The sequence below is a fragment of the Rhincodon typus genome, chromosome 34 (genome assembly GCF_021869965.1).
Source record: "Rhincodon typus isolate 14 chromosome 34, sRhiTyp1.1, whole genome shotgun sequence".
NCBI classification, from domain to species: domain Eukaryota; kingdom Metazoa; phylum Chordata; class Chondrichthyes; order Orectolobiformes; family Rhincodontidae; genus Rhincodon; species Rhincodon typus.
The window spans coordinates 6,442,518-6,462,327 of NC_063365.1; the positions used below are offsets into that span (position 1 = coordinate 6,442,518).

General features: G+C 44.9%; 1 protein-coding gene across 2 annotated transcripts in view; it reads left to right on the forward strand.

The window, feature by feature from the left end:
- LOC109923371 (transmembrane protein 150A-like) overlaps window positions 1-19,810 on the forward strand; it is a 95,414-nt gene that overhangs the window by 53,553 nt on the left and 22,051 nt on the right. For both annotated transcript variants that reach the window (XM_048616432.1, XM_048616434.1), the window contains one exon: window positions 18,935-19,062. In XM_048616432.1, the coding sequence (XP_048472389.1) occupies window positions 18,935-19,062 (128 nt within the window). The remainder of the gene's footprint in view (window positions 1-18,934; window positions 19,063-19,810) is intronic.

Sequence of the window (19,810 nt, forward strand, 5' to 3'; positions counted from 1 at the left end):
AATGTCATGTTATCTTTTTGTTTTGGTGGTGATGTTCCATGAGCTGTAGCCGTGTTGGCTGGAGCTTGGCTGTTTCTGTACACATGTTCCTCCTCCATATCAGGCCATCAGCAGGATGTCTACCAAGGATTTACAGTAAACAGATAAGACCATCTTTTTCCCAATCGTTTTCCCACAGCCCAGAACATGAGTAAACAGGGAACTGAAACACAGGCTGGGATTTTGGCCCACTTAAAATCCGCCCCCTAACAGAGTTAATATCAGGTGCACTGTGCCCAGGGGATGGTTGAGTCATAGAGATTTACAGCATGGACAGAGACCATTTAGCCTATCGCGTTTGCACTGGTGAGCCAGCCTCATCCTACTTGCTCTGTATCACATCAAGCACATTTCCAGGTCATTTTTAAGTATTATGAGAGCCTCTGAACCCTTTTAGGCAATGAGATCCAGATTCCCACTGCCCATCTGGCTGAAAGGAATTTCCCTCAAACTGTCTCTGAACTCCTCTCTCTCACCCTAAATCCAAGCAACTGCTAATGGACCTTTCAACCAAGGCTGTGAATTGGCAATGTATGTCAGTAGAAATAAGAGAAGATTAGGGGAAAACATAACACATGTATCAGATATTTATAGTTAAATCTGTGTATAACAAAGGTCAGAGCAAGTGATATGACCAGTGGGATAAATTTTTTGTTATTCATTCATGGGATGAGGGCATCGTTGGCTAGGCAGCATTTATTGCCCATCCCTAATTGCCCAGAGGGCAGTTAAGAATCAACCACATTGCTGTGGGTCTGGAGTCACATGTAGGCTAGACCAAATAAGGACAACAAATTTCCATCCCTAAAGTTAGTGCGCCACATGGGATTCATGGTCATCATTAGATCCTTATTTCCATTTCTGCTGTGGTGGGATTTGAACCGAGGTTCACAGAACATTATTTGGATCACCAGGTTGGCAACCTAGCGATAATACTGTTAGGCCATCGTCTCCCCTGAAGTTGCACTGAACCAGAATATACAACAGTAAAGATTAGGAGGGGTGCATGAATTTTGTTTTAAGTTGCTGGTGGCAACCTTCGAGAGCAAGTTTCTTTTCCTGCTACATTACGGTATCAGTGTTGGATAAACAGGCTGTGAGAGATCTCACAGATCTGTGAGAGATCATTGCATCCTGACTGGGCTGTGGTATGTCAATTATCTTCATCAGATTTTAGGTGGAGAACTGCTTGTGCACTGCACTGGTGCAGCAGCAAAACACAAACAACATTTATGTTGCAGTTTTGCATTGTGTAGAATTTGAGCTGATCAGACACACAGTACAATTAAAACATGCAAAAAGCACAGTTGACTGGAGAGTGGAAGTCCTTCAAGCCAGTTTGGAATCGTTTCACTTTGAAAATTGACCACACCTTGACACAGAATCACCACTACTGTGGAGGAATTATTTCACTTTTGGCTTCAAGGAAAGCCCAAAGCAAAGCTTGCAAAATGTATTGCTTCTGTATGAACGTTTTATCCATCCATGGGATGTGGGCACCATTGGCAAGACCAGCGTTAATTGCTTTTTCCTAATTACTCTGAAGATATTGGTGGTGAACCATCTTCTTTCATTGGCTGACTGACTGGTAGAGTTTACAAGTTGACCACATTGCTGTTGGTCTGGAGTCACTTGTAGGCCACACCAGGTAAGGATGGCAGATTTCCTTCTCTAAAAGGCATCAATGAACCAGATAGGTTTTTATGACAATTGGGACAAGTTTCACAGCTTTCATTCTGAGACTTTTTTTTATATTCTAGATTTTAATTGAATTTATTTTTGAATTCCTCATCTGCTCCAGTGGGATTTGAACTTGTGCCTCTGGATCATTAGTTGGGTAAAAGAAGCACTGTGTTGTGGTGCCCATTGCCCACATATCACCATAGTTCCTGAAACTGGACTCCGATCTGACCAAAAGAGTTTCACTTTGTTGGCTATAACTGATTATTTATTGGGAGAACCAAAGGCATTGCCACTGGTGCCTGCCACAGATTTCTGTTCCCCAGCCATTGATTCCATCCCCTCTGTCGGTCCCTGTCTCAATCTGAACAAGTTTCTGCACAACCCCAGTGTCATAGAGTCATTGAGTTGTACAGCATGGAAACAGGCCCTTTGGTCCGACTCCTCCATGCTGACCAGATATCCAAAATTGATCTAGTCCCATTTGCCATCATTTGGCCCACATCCTCAAATCCCCACCTCACTGCCACTCAAAAACCCATCCAGATGCACACCCCCCCCACATGCTGCAACTGCACCAGCCTCCACCACCCACTCTGGCAGTCCACCCTACACAAGCACCACCTCTTGCATTAAAAAGCTGTCCCTTAAGGCCCCTCCAAACCCCTCTCCTCCCACCCCAAACCCACACCCTCTAGCCCCGGACTCCCCCACCTTGAGGAAAAGACCACGGCCACTCACCCCATCCATGCTCCCCACATGCCCCCCAAGACCTCCACAAGGTCACCCTGCAGCCTCCAATGCTCCAGGGAAACCAGCCCCAGACAACTCAGCAACCCAGATCCCCAAACATCCCCCCGACAACCCCCCCCCCCCCCCCCCCTCCCCCCGCCATCCCAAAACACAGCCCAAACCCTCCAGCCCAGGCAATATACCTGCAAATCCCCTGTGAACCGCCTCAAGTTCCACAACACCCCTCCCACAGCAGGGAGACCAGAACTGAACACAGCACTTATTTGATCCCTGCCTGTCCCTCCAAACACACATCCCTTCCATCTCTAAGACCACTTCCATGGTATCACCTGGTTCTGTCCCTGTCTCTGCAGCCTTCATTTTTGTTAACATTAGGCTTCACTATTCCGCCATCCTTCTCGCCAGCCTCCTGCTGTGCAGTAAACCCAGGCTCATCACCTGCGGCAAGTTAACTCTTGGCCTGTTACCCAATTGCCTGTCGACTGTCTAAAAGGCTAAAGCCAGGACTGTGATGGAATATTCTCCACTTAATGAGTGCAATTCCAACAACACTTAAGAGGCTCAACACCATCCAGGACAAGGATGCCCATTTGATTGGCACTTGATGCACCACCTTCGCTACTCTCTTCCTGCATCACTGGCACTCAGTGGCAGCAGTGTGTCCCATGACAAGGTACACTGCAACAGTAAACTAAAGTTTCTTTGACATCACCTTCCAAACCCATAACTTCTATCACCTGGAAGGACAAGGGCAGTAGATACATGGGAACAACATCACTTACAAGTTCCTCTCCCAGGCACATCCCATCCTGACTTGGAAATATCAGGGTGACACGGTGGCTCAGTGGTTAGCACTGCTGCCCCACAGTGCCAGGGACCTGGGTTCGATTCCACCCTCAGGCGACTGTCTGTGTGGAGTTTGCACATTCTGCCCGTGTCTGCATGTGTTTGCTCTGGTTTCCTCCCACAGTCCAAAGATGTGCAGGTTAGGTGGATTGACCAGGCTAAATTGCCTGTAGCGTTCAGGGTTGTGTAGATTAGATGGGTTAAAAGGGGGATGGGTTTGGGTAGGTGCTCTGAGGGTCGGTGTGGACTTGCTGGGCTAAAGGGCCTGCTTCCACACTGTAGGGATTCTATGACATATTGCCGTTGCTTAAGTGTCACTGGGTCAAAATCTTGGAAATCCCTCCATCAGGGCATTGTGAGTCAGCCTGCAGCAGTTCAAGAAGGCAGCTTGTCACCACCTTCTCAAGGGCAACTAGGGACAGCAATAAATACTGGCCCAGCCAGCAACACCCACACCATTGAATAGAATCATAGAATCCCTACAGTATGGAAGCAGGCTGTTCGGCCCATTGAGTCCATACCGACCCTCTGAAGAGCACCCCCTCCCTGTAATCCTGCGTTTACCATAGCTGATACACCCAACCGGCACATCTTTGGACTGTGGGAGGAAATGGGAGTACCCAGAGGAAACCCACACAGACAATCGCCCAAATCTGGAATCAAAACCAGGTCCCGGGCACTGTGAGGCAGCAGTACTAACCACTGAGCCATCGTGCTGTCCTCTAAAAGGAAATTCTGAAAATCCAAAACTCTGCTGTGCAGATCATAACTTGTGCCCATTCCTATTCATGCATAAAGCTCTGTCTAAACTATGCAGCTATGTGAGCTTACAGCAACCTGGAGCTTTCATGCAGCCTACACTCATATAAGGAAGGAATTAAACAAAATGTCACATGAGGTAAATTTTTCATTATGAAGCGTTTGCCTTGAGAAATGTAATATTAGCAATTGGCACTGGGTCTGTGCATGTGGAAACTTGTCCACCTTTCCTGGTAAGTTCTGTGGCCTTTGATGTTAAAAGCTGGAATGTTACTGAGGCTGAGAATGAGGGAGACTAGATTTATTAAACAGAGTTGTGGTTCTCTTGTGGCTGGAGTTCAAAATACTCAGGGCACTTGACTGAGTGTGGCATTAACGTACTCTATTAAAATCAAAGTCAATGGGAATCAGGGGGCTCTTCCATTATTTGGGGTCAGTCCTAGCACAACCAGTACCTCACCCCAGGACATTGCCACTGGAGTTCCTCAGTGTCCAAGGCCAAACCACCTTCGGCTGCTTCAATGGTGACTTTTCCTCCACCATAAAGTGGATTGGCCAAGCTAAATTGACTGGTAGTCTCCAGGGATGTGTAGGCTAGATGGGTTAGCCGTGGTAAATACAGGGTTAAGGTGGGGTAGTGGGTCTAGTTGGGATACTCTTTGGAGGATCCGTGCAGACTTAATGGGCCAAACAGCCTCTATCTGCACTGTAGGGATTCTATGATTACAGTGTGTTCAAACCCATGCATGGCCTCTCAGATAATAGTGTATAACAAGCCCTTCCAGTGTAGGCTTGCCACATTTCAAAATGCTGAGTGTTTGCAACAAAAAGGAAGAAAGAAAGAAAACATTTTCTGAGGAGGGGTCCAGACCCGAAGCATCGGTGATCCTGCTCCTCTGATGCTGCCTGGCCTGCTGTGTTCATCCAGCTCTACCTCTTGTTATCTCAGACTCCGGCATCTGCAGTTCCTACTATCCCAAAGCTTGTCCTTTGCTGCTCTCTTTGAACTCTGATACCTGGTCTTTGCTACAGGGCTGGAGATGGGGGAAGGCATTAATAAGACAATAGGTGAAATACTGTGACTGCAGAGAAACATCAGATTGTCCAGTCAGGCTTGTTGCTGTACAGCCTCCGGAGGAGGGAATGGCCTAGTGGTATTATCACTAGACTGTTAGTCCAGAGACTGTGGGAACCTGGGTTCAAATCCCACCATAGCAGATGGTCCAGTATGAATTAAATAAAAATCTGGAATTAAGAGTCTAATGATGACCATGAAACCATTGTCAATTGTCAGGAAAACCGATATGGTTCACTAATGCCTTTTAGGGAAGGAAACTGCCATCCCCACCTGGTCTGGCCTACATGTGACTTGAGATCCACAGCAATGTGGTTGACTCTTAACTGTCCTTGGGGAAATTAGAGATGGGCAATAAATGCTGGCCCAGCCAGCAATGCCCTTATCCAATGAATGAATTTTAAAAAAAGGTGCTGAATAATATTAACAGCACCAATGCAGACTATTCAGTCAAAAAAATCCATCCTGGTCACTCAAGGTAGTACACAATACACCAGTGGGAAGTGTTGAATGTGTTTTCTTGGGGTGTTGGACTCACTAGCAAGGTCAGCATTTGTTGCCCATCCCCAGTCATCCTCAAACTGATGGGCATGCTTACCCATTTCAGAGGGCGGTTGGGAGTCAACCACGTTGCCAAGGGTCTGGACTCACATGTAGGGCCACACTGGGTAAGAAACATAAGATTTTGTTCCCTAAAAGTCGTTAGTGAATCAGATGGGGTTTGCTTGGTAAGTTCATGGTCACTGAGACTAGCTTTATATTCCAGATTTATGAATTGAATTTAAATTCCGCCAACTGCTTTGTGGGGATTTGAACCCATGTCTCCAATAACCTGTGTTACTAATCACTACACCATCTTCTCCACAGTTTGGGTGATAGCTAGACTGCTGTTTAAAGAGTGGTTTGTTCCTGTTTATGTACACCTGCACACCCAAATAGCAATAAAAATACCTGTTAGATCAGCTACCTGCCACATTTTCCCAGCTACAATGCCCACAAACAACAAAAAAATTCTTGGCAAGTGTTTGGAAAACTTTGACTTCTTTGCCAGGCCTAAGGTTAAAAAACTTCCCTGCGTTTTTCCCTGTTTGGTGTGATCTGTAATTGATGCTCTGATAACTCCCCAAACGGTTACTCTCTGTGACACAATGCAAACGCAAGTCATATTACAGGCAATTCTGTGACTCGAGTAATATTATCAATATTTTAATGCCATGGGCTGCTTACTTGTAAAAACCGAAAGAACTGCGGATGCTGTAAATCAGAGACAAAAATAGAAATTGCTGGAAAAGCTCAGCAGTTCTGGCAGTATCTGTGGAGAGAAATCAGAGTTGACAAGACAAAAGATTGGAATGGAAATCCTGTCAGAGGAGCAGAACTTCTTCAAGGTGCGCATGCCTAAGAGAAGTGACCGTGAATTAATTACTAAATTACAGTTCCAAGGAACTCGACCTGAAACGTTAACTCTAATTTCTGTCCGCAGATGCTGCCAGACTTGCTGAGCTTTTCCAGCAATTTCTATTTTTGTGGCTGCTTACTTGTGTTGTTTTTGCAATTAGTTCATGGTTGGTAATCTACCAAGATCAAGAAATTGAGGTTAGGGTGACATCTGGTATTATTGTCATGCTTCGAGGGTTCCTTGTCTGCCCTGAGTTTTATTATCCCAGATATTGATAAACTTGGTCATGGAGGCAAACATTTGCAGACAATATGAATTTGGGACTTTTGAAAGTATCCTGAGATTTGACAGCATAGAGCCAATTTTATGAGAGTGGGATTCCAAATTATTGAGAGAATGGGATTGTAGAATTATGCCTTTGTGCTGAACTCTAACTGTCTCCCCACAGACAGTAAGTAAATCTGACACGGGCCGGTTCTGATGCATCATACCAGCTCTGATTTATAAATAACCTATAATTATTCTCAGACTAATATCAAACTTTGTACAGTTCTTGGCTGCTGTTCCAATAATATAATGTAGTACAAATAAACCTCAGAAACAAAGCTGAAGAAATATATCGTTGTACATAGTTAACCCTTTAGTGTGACACTGCGTTAATCATGTATCATTATCCCCTATTGTAGCATCATTTGTTACATATTTAGCCCTCTCTGTTGTGCAGTCATTATTGGGAGTTAGTAATATTTGGGATGACCTTTTGACAAGATACTAAACTCTGTCGTCTCAGATGAGTGACACCTCTTTAAAGGAGAGTAAGGGAGCTCTATTTATTCATTTTCCAGCACTTACAGGACCTGTTTTTTTTAATATCTGATTGCTGTTTATGGGAGGTCAATGTGGACAAATTGGTTGCCGTATTTCCTACTTTGCAGCAATCTTCATTGTCCCTTAATTTGAGGTTGTTGTGAGTTTCTGCTGAATGTCTTCATGAGACTGAACAGGGCGATTTCTGAGTCTCCGATCACACCAAACAGCGAAGCACACTGGAGAGTTACATGATATGGCAACATTTAGCCTAGCAAAGAAGTCACAAAAGATCATGGGGCAGGATGTTCCAGCAGGCACTGGAATCTGCAGTGTAGGAATCAGTTCCTTTTTTTCAAAACTTCCCTGCTGCGATTCTGCCTCATCGTTAAGATTTTTGAACTTAAAACATTGATGCAAGTCGATGGACAAGTTGTTGCCATGTTGAATGATTGTTAGCAAGGTCCTTCTGCTCGTTAATGCCAATGCAGCTATGTTTCAAGGTGAGATTCAGAGAGGTTTTTTCGCAGTTTCTCTGTCCTCTGGAAAGTTGGCCATTTGAGAATTAAGAAATCAGGATCTGGGGACTGGGGTTGGAGGAAGATGCAGATTCTAATCTGTTGGAATTGATCTTGCAAGTGTTCTTTCTTACTGCTTGTGAAACTGGCCTAGTGTTTGATCGATGATCCTCCCATTGAACTTGGAGGATCTGACGGGTTGGGGCGGGGTGTGGTTGCAGGTGGTGGTCTTGTTGATGGAATGTTTCTGGTTCTTTTATGTGTCACTGATATACAGATCAGGTCTCGCTTCAGTTCAGGAGTGTAGTGACAGCAACTGCTCTCCTGGTACAGAGTGGGCAATGCCTTTGTAGTTACATGCAAACTGTACATTGTATATGTCTCTGGTGGTCAGTTTTGGTTCTGGCATGGAGCTGACTGAAGTTGAAGAATTTTCTACTTGGTGGTCTTTAATGCTGACACCAGAGGGCAGTTGATCTTTAATGAGGTGAAGAGCCATTGTCAGGTAAATATGCCCCATGCTACAGTACGTGCAATCATACAGACTTGCTTGATCTGGATTTTGAAGATGTCTGTATCAAATTCCCCACTCAAGACAGTTCCACTCATATTGTCATGAAGCAGTTGCAGGACTTCGACGACATTTTTTCAACATCCAAATCTTTAGAGCACAATCGACAAACCTTGTGGTTTATTGAGTTAAATTTTGGTCCAGTTGATAAGTGCAATGGAGAGTCCCTTGTGGTGCCCTTGACATTTTCCGCGAATTTCTCTGGTGACAAAGACAATGTCGGAGGTTATTCTGGAAGATGTATAGCCAAATTTTCTCTGTGGGAGGATTTTCTCAGAAGTAGGCAATTCGGGAGGATGCATGTCAGGAATTTTCCTGCTATGGATTAGAGGGGAAGACATCAATAGTTTCCACAACAATGTGTCATAGAGTCATACAGCATGGAAACAGAACCTTCGATCCAAATCATCCCTGCTGACCGAGTTTCCCAAACTAAACTAGTCCCACTTGCCTGCGCTTGGCGCATATCCTCCTATTTCTTTCCTATCCGAGTACCTGTCCAAAAGTCTTTTCAATGTTGTAACTTAAATGAATAAACGGAGAAGTAATTAAGGTTAGACGGGAGACAGGTTACGGCTGTTAATTAACTGATGTCTACATATATATGAAGGGAACAGCTGTTACTGTGGATACAGCTGCCAGACTTAGATAGCCAATAAATTCTCCATACAAGCAAGTCAATGTCTCTTAGTTTTTATTTGAACAACCCAAAAGTGGCATGGCAACTCAATGGTTAGCACTGTTCCCTCACAGCGCCAGGGACCCGGGTTTGATTCCACCCTTGGGTAACTGTCTGTGTGGAGTTTGCACATTCTCTCCATGCCTTTTTTTAAAATTCATATTGTGGGATGTGGGCATCACTGGCTGACCAGCATTTATTGCCTTGCCCCTAATTGCCCTTGAGAAGGTGGTGGTGAGCTGCCTTCTTGCTTTGCCACCTTGTAGCGATCGGTACAACTAAATGGTTTGCTAAGCCATTTCAGAGGGCAGTTGAGAATCGACCACATTGCTGTGGGCCTGGAGTCACATCTAGGCCAGACTAGGTAAGGATGGTAGATTTCCTTCCCTGAAGGATATGAGTGAGCCAGATGGGTTTTTCCTGACAATCAACAATGGTTTCATGGCCACCAGTAGATTCTCATCCCCACAGTTTTTTTATTGGATTCAAATTCCACCATCTGCCATGGCGGGGAGTTGAATTTGGGTCCCCAGAACATTATCTGAGTCGCTGGATTAATAGTCTAGCGATAATACCACTAAGCCATCATCTTTCCTGCGTTTCCTCTGGGTGTTCCAGTTTCTTCCCACAGTTCAAAGATGTGCAGGTTAGGTGGATTAGCCATGGGGAATGCAGGGTTACAGATATGGGGTAAGGGGTCAGTTTGGGTGGTATGCTCTTTGGAGTGTCGGTATGGACTTGGTGGGCTGAGTGGCCTGCTTACACATTGTAGGGATTCTGCCATTCTAACCCTGGTTTGAATCCACTGACAGATATCACCCGTTAGTTTCTGGTTTGTGAGAGCCTGGGCCTGAGAAGAACTTTGTCCCAGTAGGAATGCAGATTGGAGAAGGAAGTAGCAGGACACCCAGGTCATAGCGCATCCAGTCTTTCAGCTCCCCAGTTTATTTTTTCTCTTCATTTGTGGGATGTGGGTGTCGCTGGCTGGCCAGCATTTCTTGTCCATCCCTAGTTGTCTTTGAGAAGGTGGTGATGAGCTGCCTTCTTAAACCGCTGCAGTCCTCCTGCTGTATGTTAAGCCACAATGTCATTAGTGGGGGAATTCCAGGATTTTGACCCAGCAACAGTGAAGGAATGGCGATATATTTTCCAAGTCAGGATGGTGAGTGGCTTGGAGGGGAACTTGGAGGTGCTGGTGTTCCCTTATGTCTGTTGCCCTTGTCCTTCTAGATGGAAGTAGTCGTGGGTTTGAAAGGTGCTGTCTAGGATCTTTGGTGAATTTCTGCAGTGCATCTTGTAGATAATACACACTGCTACTACTGAGCGTCGGTGGTGGAGGGAGTGGATGCTTGTGGATGTAGTGCCAATCAAGGGGGCTGCTTTGTCCTGGATGGTGTCAAACTTCTTGAGTGTTGTTAGGGCTGCACTCATCCAGGCAAGTGGGAAGTATTCCATCACACTCCTGCCTTGTGACTGAAGATGGTCAGGAGGTGAGTTACTTGCCACAGTATTCCTAGCTTCTGGCCTGCTCTTGTAGCCACTGTGTTTATGTGGTGAATCCAGTTGAATTTCTGGTCAATGTTGATAGTGGGAATTCAGTGATGGTAACACCATTGAATGTCAAGGGGTGGTGGTTAGATTGTCTCTTGTTGGTGATGGTCACAGCCTGGCATTTGTGTGGCTCGAATGTCACTAACCACTTGTGAGCCCAAGCCTTGATATTGTCCAGATCTTGTTGCATTTGAACATGGACTGTTTCAGTATGTGAGGAGTTGCAAATGGTGCTGAAAATTGTGCAATCATCGGCGAACATCCTGCTTCTGACCTTATGATAGAGGGAAGGTCATTGATGAAGCAGCTGAAGATGGTTGGGCCTTGGACACTACCCTGAGGAACTCCTGCAGAGATGTCCTGGTGCTGAGGTGACTGACCTCCAACATCTTCCTATGTGTTAGGTATGACTCCAACCACCGGAGAGTTTGTCTCCTGATACCCATTGATTCCAGTTTTGCTAGGGCCACACTCGGTCATGTACAGCCTTGATATCAAGAGCTATCACTCTCACCCCACCTCTGGAATTCAGCTCTTTTGTCCATGTTTGAACCAAGGCTGTAATGAGATCAGGAGCGGAGTGGCCCTGGCTGAACCCAAACTGGGCGTCACTGAGCAGGTTATTGCTGAGCAGGTGCTGCTTGATAACACTGTTGATGACACCTTCCATCACTTTACTGATGATCGAGAGGAGACTGATGGGGCGGTAATTGGCCGGGTTGGATTTGTCCTGCTTTTGTATACAAGACATACTTGGGCAATTTTCCATATTGTCAGGTAGATACCGGTGCTGTAACTGTACTGGAACAGCTTGGCTAAGGGAGCGGCAATTTCTGGAGCACAAATCTTCAGTATTATTGCTGGAATGTTGTCAGGGCCTGTAGCCTTTGCAGTGTCCAGTGTCTCCAGCTGTTTTGTGGTATCACATGGAGTGAATTGAATTGGCTGAAGACTGGTATCTGTAATGTTGGGGACCACTGGAGGAGGCCCAGATGGATCATCCATTCAGCACTTCTGGCTGAAGATTGCTGCGAATGCTTCAGCCTTATCTTTTTGCACTGATGTACTGGGCTCTTCTATCATTGAGGATGGGGATATTTGTAGAGCCTCCTCCAGTGAGTTGTTTAATTGTCCACCACCATTCATGACTGGATGTGACAGGACTGTAGAGCTTAGATCTCATCCGTTGGTTGTGGGATTGCTTAGCTCTATCACTTCCTGCTTTTGCTGTTTGGCGTGCAGGTGGGCCTGTTTGGTGGTTTCACCAGGTTGATACCTCATCTTCAGGTATACCTTGTGCTGCTCCTGGCATGCCCTCCTGCACTCTCCATTGAACCAGGGTCGATCCCCAGGTTTGATGGTAATGGTTGAGTGGGGGTTATGCCAGGTCATGAGGGTACAGATTGTGCTAGAGTACAATTCTGCTGTTGTTAATGGCTCACAGTGCCTCATGGATGCCCAGACTTAGATCTGTGCAAAGTCTGTCCGATTTAGCACGGTGATAGTGCCACACAACACGATGGAAATTATTCTCAATGTGAAGGTGGGACTTGGTCTCCACAAGGACTGTGTGATGGTCACTCTTACCGATACTGTCATGGACAGATACATCTGCAGCTGGCAGATTGGTAAGGATGAGGTCATAGAACATAGAACATAGAACATAGAACATTACAGCGCAGTACAGGCCCTTCGGCCCTCGATGTTGCGCCAACCTGTGAAACCAATCTGAAGCCGATCTGACCTAAACTATTCCATTATCAGCCATATGTTTATCCAATGACCATTTAAATGCCCTTAAAGTTGGTGAGTCTACTACTTTTGCAGGCAGGGCATTCCATGCCCTTACTACTCTCTGAGTAAAGAACCTACCTCTGACATCTGTCCTATATCTATCACCCCTCAATTTAAAGCTATGTCCCTCGTGCTAGCCATCACCATCCAAGGAAAAAGGCTCCCACTGTCCACCCTATCTAATCCTCTGATCATCTTGTATGTCTCTATTAAGTCACCTCTTAACCTTCTTCTCTCTAACGAAAACAACCTCAAGACCCTCAGCCTTTCCTCATAAGACCTTCCCTCCATACCAGGCAACATCCTGGTAAATCTCCTCTGCACCCTTTCCAATGCTTCCACAGCCTTCCTATAATGCGGTGACCAGAACTGTATGCAATACTCCAAGTGCGGCCGCACCAGAGTTTTGTACAGCTGCAACATGACCTCATGGGTCTGAAACTCAATCCCTCTACCAATAAAACCTAACATACCGTACGCCTTCTTAACAACGCTATCAACCTGGGTGGCAACTTTCAGTGATCTATGCACATGGACACCGAGATCTCTCTGCTCATCCACACTACCAAGAATCTTACCATTAGCCCATGTCAAGTATATTTTTCCCTCTTGTTGGTTCCCTCACCACCTGCCGCAGACCCAGTCTAGCAGCTATATCCTTTAGGACCCGACCAGCTCGATCAGTCGTACTGCTGCTGAGCTACTCTTGGTGGTGGGCATTGAAATCCCACACCCCATGTACATTTTATGCTCTTGCCATCCTCAGTGCTTCCTCTAAGTGTAGTTCAATATTGAGGAGTACTGATTCATCAGCTGAGGGAGGACTGTATGTGGTAATCAGCAGGTTTCCTTGCCCATGATTAACCTGAAGCTATGAGACTTCGTGAGGTCCAGAGTCAATGTTGAGGACTCCTACAGCAACTCCCTCCCGACTGTGTACCACTGTACTGCCCCCTCTGCTTGGTCTGTCCTGCCTGTGGGACAGGACATATCCAGGGGTGGTGATGATGGTGTCTGGGGCATTGTCTATAAGGTATGATTCTGTGAGTATGTCTGTGACAGGAAGTTGCTTGACTAGTCTGTGAGACAGCTCTCCCAATTTTGGCACTAACCCTCAGCTGTTATGAGGAGGACTTTGCAGGATTGACAGGGCTATTTCTGCTGTTGTCTTTTCCAGTGCGTAGGTCAATGCCAGGTGATCTGTCCGATTTCATTTCTTTGAGACTTTGTAGTGATCGGTACAACCGAATGGCTTGCTCGGCCATTTCAAAGGGCAATTGAGAGTCAACCACATTGCTGAGTGTCTGGAGTCGCATATTGGCCAGACCAGGTGAAGGTGGCAGATTTCCTTCCCTGAAGGACATTAGTGAACCAGATGGGTTTTTCTGACAATCGGCAATGATTTCATGGTGATTAGTAGATTCTTAATTCCAGAATTTTTTTTTAATTATTGAATTCAAATTCCACCATCTGCCATGGTGGGATTCGATCCCGGGTCCTCAGATCATTAGCTGGGTTTCTGAATTAATAGTCTAGCAAAAACAGCACTAGGCAATGGCCTGCCCCTAATTTTATTTCTTGAAAGGTCATGAGTTGCAAAAGCCCAAGGCATTGAACTTGAGGCTCAATCCAGTGAACTCTTCATCTTTTGTTGAGTAAGGTCTTGCGGCCAAGAACGGAGTCTCCAGAAACTCTTTTCAGTACAATCTTGGGACAGATACTGAGGAAGATGCTGCCAAAAGATGTCAGTTGCAATCACGCAGAGCAACAGTCATCAGAGGTCAGGAGGTCTGAGCAGACTAAACAGATCATGCACCCCTGTTGGTTTTCCCCCACCAAATTTTGTCTCACTTCCAAACCCCCACCAACACATTTACCCAGCAGCACATGGGTTGTGGCATTGGAGGAACCAAAAAAGAGAAAAGCATATTTTTTTTTAAACTCATAGAAATATAGGAAACAGAAACAATAGGCCATTTGGCCCATCTGACCTGTGTTATCCATCTAGATAATGTCTGATTTTCTACCTCAATACCATTTTCCTGTACTATTCTAATATCCCGTGATATCTTTAATGTCTAGAAATCTATTGCTATGTACCTATCTCATGATTAATATGAGAAGCAGTGACAATACCCAATTGGCCTAGTTGAACAAGGACAGTGAGACAATTGTTTGATGGGAGGTCTTTTTCCAGACTCCTTCCTCTCATCGAGGGTTGAATGGAATATTACACCAACCACTTCCACTGTCCTCACTGCCTCCTGTTCGCCCATTCCTTGATGTTGCTTGTCCAGGAAACTCTGTCTACCTCACCTCTTCTTCCCATTGACTCTACCTTCAAGCAGTGCATTTTATTGCATCTTTTCAGACAAAATGGTTCAATTTTCAGTTCTTGATGCTAAACATTCTGTCTATCCACATTTCAAAGGCTTTGAGACTTTGGATAATAAGGTTGCCCTCGTCCAGGTGTTATAATATTTGGGAAATGTTGATCAGGTAAAACTTTTTGAGCAAATATTTCCTTGTACTCAGGGTTAAGGGAGTTTAATGAAGTCAGAAAGGGCAGCACGGTGGCTCAGTGGTTAGCACTGCTGCCTCACAGTGCCAGGGACCCGGGTTTGATTCCACCCTCAGGCAACTGTCTGTGTGGAGTTTGCACATTCTCCCCGTGTCTGCGTGGGTTTCCTCCGGTTTTCTCCCATAGTCCAAAGATGTGCAGACTAGGTTGTTTGGCTGTGCTAAATTGCCCACAGTGTTCGGGGTGTGCAGGTTAGGTGGATCAGCCATGGGAAATGTAAGGTTGCAGGGGATGGGGTGGGTCTGGGCAGGATGCTCTTTGGAGAGTCGGTGTGAACTGAATGGGCTGAGTAGCCTGCTTCCACACTGTAGGGAATCTAAACGTATGTATCATGCATTTAGGAATGTGGAATTTCAGAGGAAGTGCAAGATAAGTGGAACAATATTGATCTAGGCAATCAACAAAGAGATCTTGGGAGTTGTAGTGGATACACCTCACAAAATGTCAAGTCATTTTCTACTTTCACAAAACAAAGAGGCTGTAGGGACAGAGGAATAGAATGAAATTCAGTAGAAGTAATCTTTTCATTATATAACCGTAGCCAGGTTCCCACTTGAGGGCTATTTGCGGTTTCTAGACCAAAAAGACTACTGGATTGTCATAAAAACCCATCTGGTACACTTAGTTTTCTTTAGGAGAGGAAATTTGCTGTCCTTATCTGGTCTGACCTACATGTAGTGGACTCCTAAATGTCTTCTGAAACGGCCTAGCAAGCCATTCAGTTGTAGTCAAGAAGGTGGCTCATTACCACCTTCTTAAGTAGAGATTGACAAAAGTTATTGGCTTTACTAGGGAAGCCCATAGTCCATGAATTAATTCAAGAGAAAAAGTTATTGCTTTAGAATATTACAGAGAACAGGAAATGAAAAAAAGAACAAGTAAATATATAGTTCTGCTCATAATCTTTACAGCTAATGATGTTCTTTCTGAAAGGAAAATCACTTTTGCGAATATTATAACGGAAGTGATGAAGAGGAAATGAATAAAATGGAGTGGAGATAGGCTGGAACTCAGAGAGAGGAGAGAACCCAGGAGGAATGTGGGCAAGAGTGTAGAGGTGGACTGAAGGCACATTTTTAGCACTGAGCTACTAGGTGGTGGGCTTAGAGCTATCTTTAATCTCTTACATTCCTCAGATTTTGCTGTACATGTTTGACGGTCCCCCAACAGGATCTCCGTATCTGACAGAACCGGGAAGGTTTTGTCAAACGTTGGTAATCCACTTCCAGTAAGTACAGAATTTGTTAATTGGATGATCTATGAGTCATCGATGCAGCTCCATTTTAGAAGACACCATTAAGAGAATAGAGGCCATTTAGGAGCAGTCGGGACAATTTCTGAAGCAATAGGTCACAGCTCACAAACCAGCTAGAGGGAATAATGGAATTGGCTTTTGCTGTACAAATTGCTGATGAGTAAGTTTTTGCTGGTATTAGGATTCCAAGGGTGAATGACGTTAATTGTCTAGATAGGTATAATTCTCTCATGAGCATTGCTATGTCTCAATAATGACTGCACTTAAGACAGAGCTTATTTGTCTGTGAGATACTTTGAGCAATCCTGAGGTTGCGACAGGTGCTCTACGAATTCTAGATTCTGATTTAACAAAGCATTTGTTTCGTCTGCCTTATCTCCTGTTTGGTACTGTGACATTTTTAAAAATTCATTCATGGGATGAGGGTGTCGCTGACTAGGCCAGCATTTATTGCCCATCCCTAATTACCCAGAGGGCAGTTAAGAGTCAACCACATTGCTGTGGGTCTGGAGTCACATGTAGGCCAGACCAGGTAAGGACAACAGGTTTCCTTTCCGAAAGGGCATTAGTGAACCAGATGGATTTTTCTGCCAGTTCACAATGGTTTCACGGTCATTGTTAGAATCTTAAATCCAGAATGTTACTGATTTCTCATTCCACCATCTACCATGGCAGGATACAAATCTGGGCCCCCAGAACGCTACCACCGTCTCTGGATTAAGAGGCTAGTGATAATCCCACTACGCCATTGTCTCCTTCACTTTCCAGTTCCTTCAGTGAATAGTCGTGGAACATTTCCCAACATTTTCGAGTCGCTATAAAGGAGCCAACCGTGACTTAATTTAGTGGTGAGAATGTACCTGTTCTTGCCCCTGATTACCTGGGTGTAGCGAACTTTTGAAAATTTAAACAGAAGGCATTATATTGTTGAGAAAACCCAGCTGTCTGTCCATCCATTTAAATTGATCACGTTGCTTTCATTGTACTTTCCTCCTGTTCCAACTGCTCCCCACCTCCTACAGTGCTCCCACTGCACCCCACCCACAAGAGCCACCACATTTGCTGCATATGGTCCGGAAAACCCATCGCAGTAATTTCCTGTTCAAATGCCACAATGGATATCTGTCGAGCAATAAATAATGATTGTAGAAATTCAAAGCTTTCCAGTTTCTTACAGCGCCTTTCTCAATCACTGGAGGTCTCTGAAAGCTCTTTAACGCCAATGAAATACATTTGAAGTATAGTCACTTTTGCAATGTAGGAAACACAGTAGCCCATGTGCTCACAGCACGCTCGCACAGACAGCAATATGGTAATGACCAGAACTTTGTGGAGAACCCCACCTCTGTTTGAAAGAGTGCCTTTGATTCCCTTCGTCCTCCTGAAAGTGCAGATTTAATCTCATCTGAAAATGAAAACGCCTCTGACAGTGCAGAACTCCCTCACTTGGCTGCATCAGTTTTGATTTTTGTGCTCAAGTCCTGGTTTGGGATTTGAGCCCCTTAACATTTTGAATCAGGTGAGAGTGCTCCCTACTGAGTTGCAGAGTCGAAAGGCAAGGAATCTCAAGGAGACTTAAGGACTTGTTGCTGACAGACGGAGTGCCCATGATATGGTTCAACAGACTGAGAATTCGTCTCTCAAATAAAAACAAAATACTGTGAATGCTGGAAATCTGAAATAAAAACAGAAAATGCTCAAGAAACTCAGCAGATCTGGCAACATCAGTAGAGAGAGAAAGAGGGTTGATGTCTTGAGTTTGATATGACTGTTCTTTTGAACTAGTTCTTCATTTCTGAAGCAGAGTCATACCAGACTTGAAACGTTAATTTTTTTTTCTTGGAGCTTAGGAAGGTACAAAGATCTGAACGAGGAACAACCGCAGGCTACTCAACCCTTCAAGCCTGTTCTGTCATTCAATAAGATCATGGCTGATCTGATTTTAACCTTATCTCTACATTCCTGCATATTCCCGATAATCTTTCATCTTTCTTGGTCATCAAGAATCTATCTCCATCGGCCTTAAAAAATATTTAACGATTCTGCATCTGCTGCCATTTGAGAGAGGAAATTCCAAAGATTCTCAATGCCTGTCTTAAATGGGTGACCTCTTATTTTTAAACTTTAGTTCTAGATACTCTCACAAGAGGAAACATCCTTTCCACATCTATCCAGTCAAGTCCACTCAGGATCTTTCTTCTGTGGAGCTCTTCCCCAGAGAACAGCTGGAGTTTGAGTCACTGAATACTTTTAAGGCTGAGTTAATAAATTCTTGGTTGATGGGGAGTCAAAGAGTATAGGGGCAGCCGGGATAGTGGAGTTGAGGCCCTCATTAAAACATCTGTGATCTTATAGAATGGCTCAAGCGGCTGCTCCTAATTTGGATGTTTGGAGGAGTTCTTGAGGAAAGCTACACAATGTTTGTTTTACTTCATGGTAAACAACTGTCAGATGAGTAAAGGGTAGGTGGCACAAACAAGGAGCATTGGCTGGATGGATCCCTCCGTGATCCACTTTGACAGAAAAGAGGTTTTTGTTTTTGGGTTCATTCCACCTTGTCTTCATCATGTGAGATGTTCCAGATAAACGACGGGGCAGCTGAAGTGACACGTGTCTTTTTGTTTCAGTGATGTTGGTGGGTTTGTTACGTTACGCTCAGGTGATGGAGAGACACCAGAACTCCTTACTGAACACAGCAGCGCTGGTCACTTGCTGGATCTGTGCTGCAGGCCTCATCGTCGTGGGAAACTTCCAGGTAAAATTTTAAAAAAAACTTCTACCCTTAGAAATAAGTCTTGCTGACCCCTTTGATACCGCTTGCCCGTCCATTACTCTAAATAGGTGCTAACCCATTCACATCAAATATCTATGTGACAGCAGTGACTACACTTCGGGAGGCAACAGTAAGGAAGAAATGGCATTTACGTAGCACCTTCTACATTCCCATGATGTCCCCAAGTGCTTTCGGGTTGATCGGTTAGTTTTTGTCGTGTAGTCTTTTGTTGGGATGTAAGAAACGTGACAGCTCATTTGCGCACAGCAGGATCCCACACAAAGCAAAGCGGCAAGTGATGGGACGATTATGTAAGCGAATCATAGAAAGCGTACAGCACCGAAAGAGGCCGTTTAGCTCATCATGTCTGCTTTGGCCGAGCTGCCTGATCCCGCTCCCTGGCACTTGGTGTTTAAGCCCAGCAGCTTACAGCATTTGAGGTGCAGGTACAGACATCTTTTAAATAGGATGAGGGTTTCTGCCTCAAGTACTTTCTTAGGAGGTGAGTTCCAGGTCCCTGTCATGCCCTGGGTGAAAAAGCTTTTTCTCATCTTCCCTTTAATCTTCCTATCAATTATTTTAAATCTACGTTCCCTTAATCGCAGACCTCTCTCTTAATGGACATAACAAGGTGTAGAGCTGGATGAACACAGCAGGCCAAGCAGCATCAGAGGAGCAGGAAGGCTGACGTTTCGGGCCTAGACCCTTCTTCAGGCCCGAAACGTCAGCC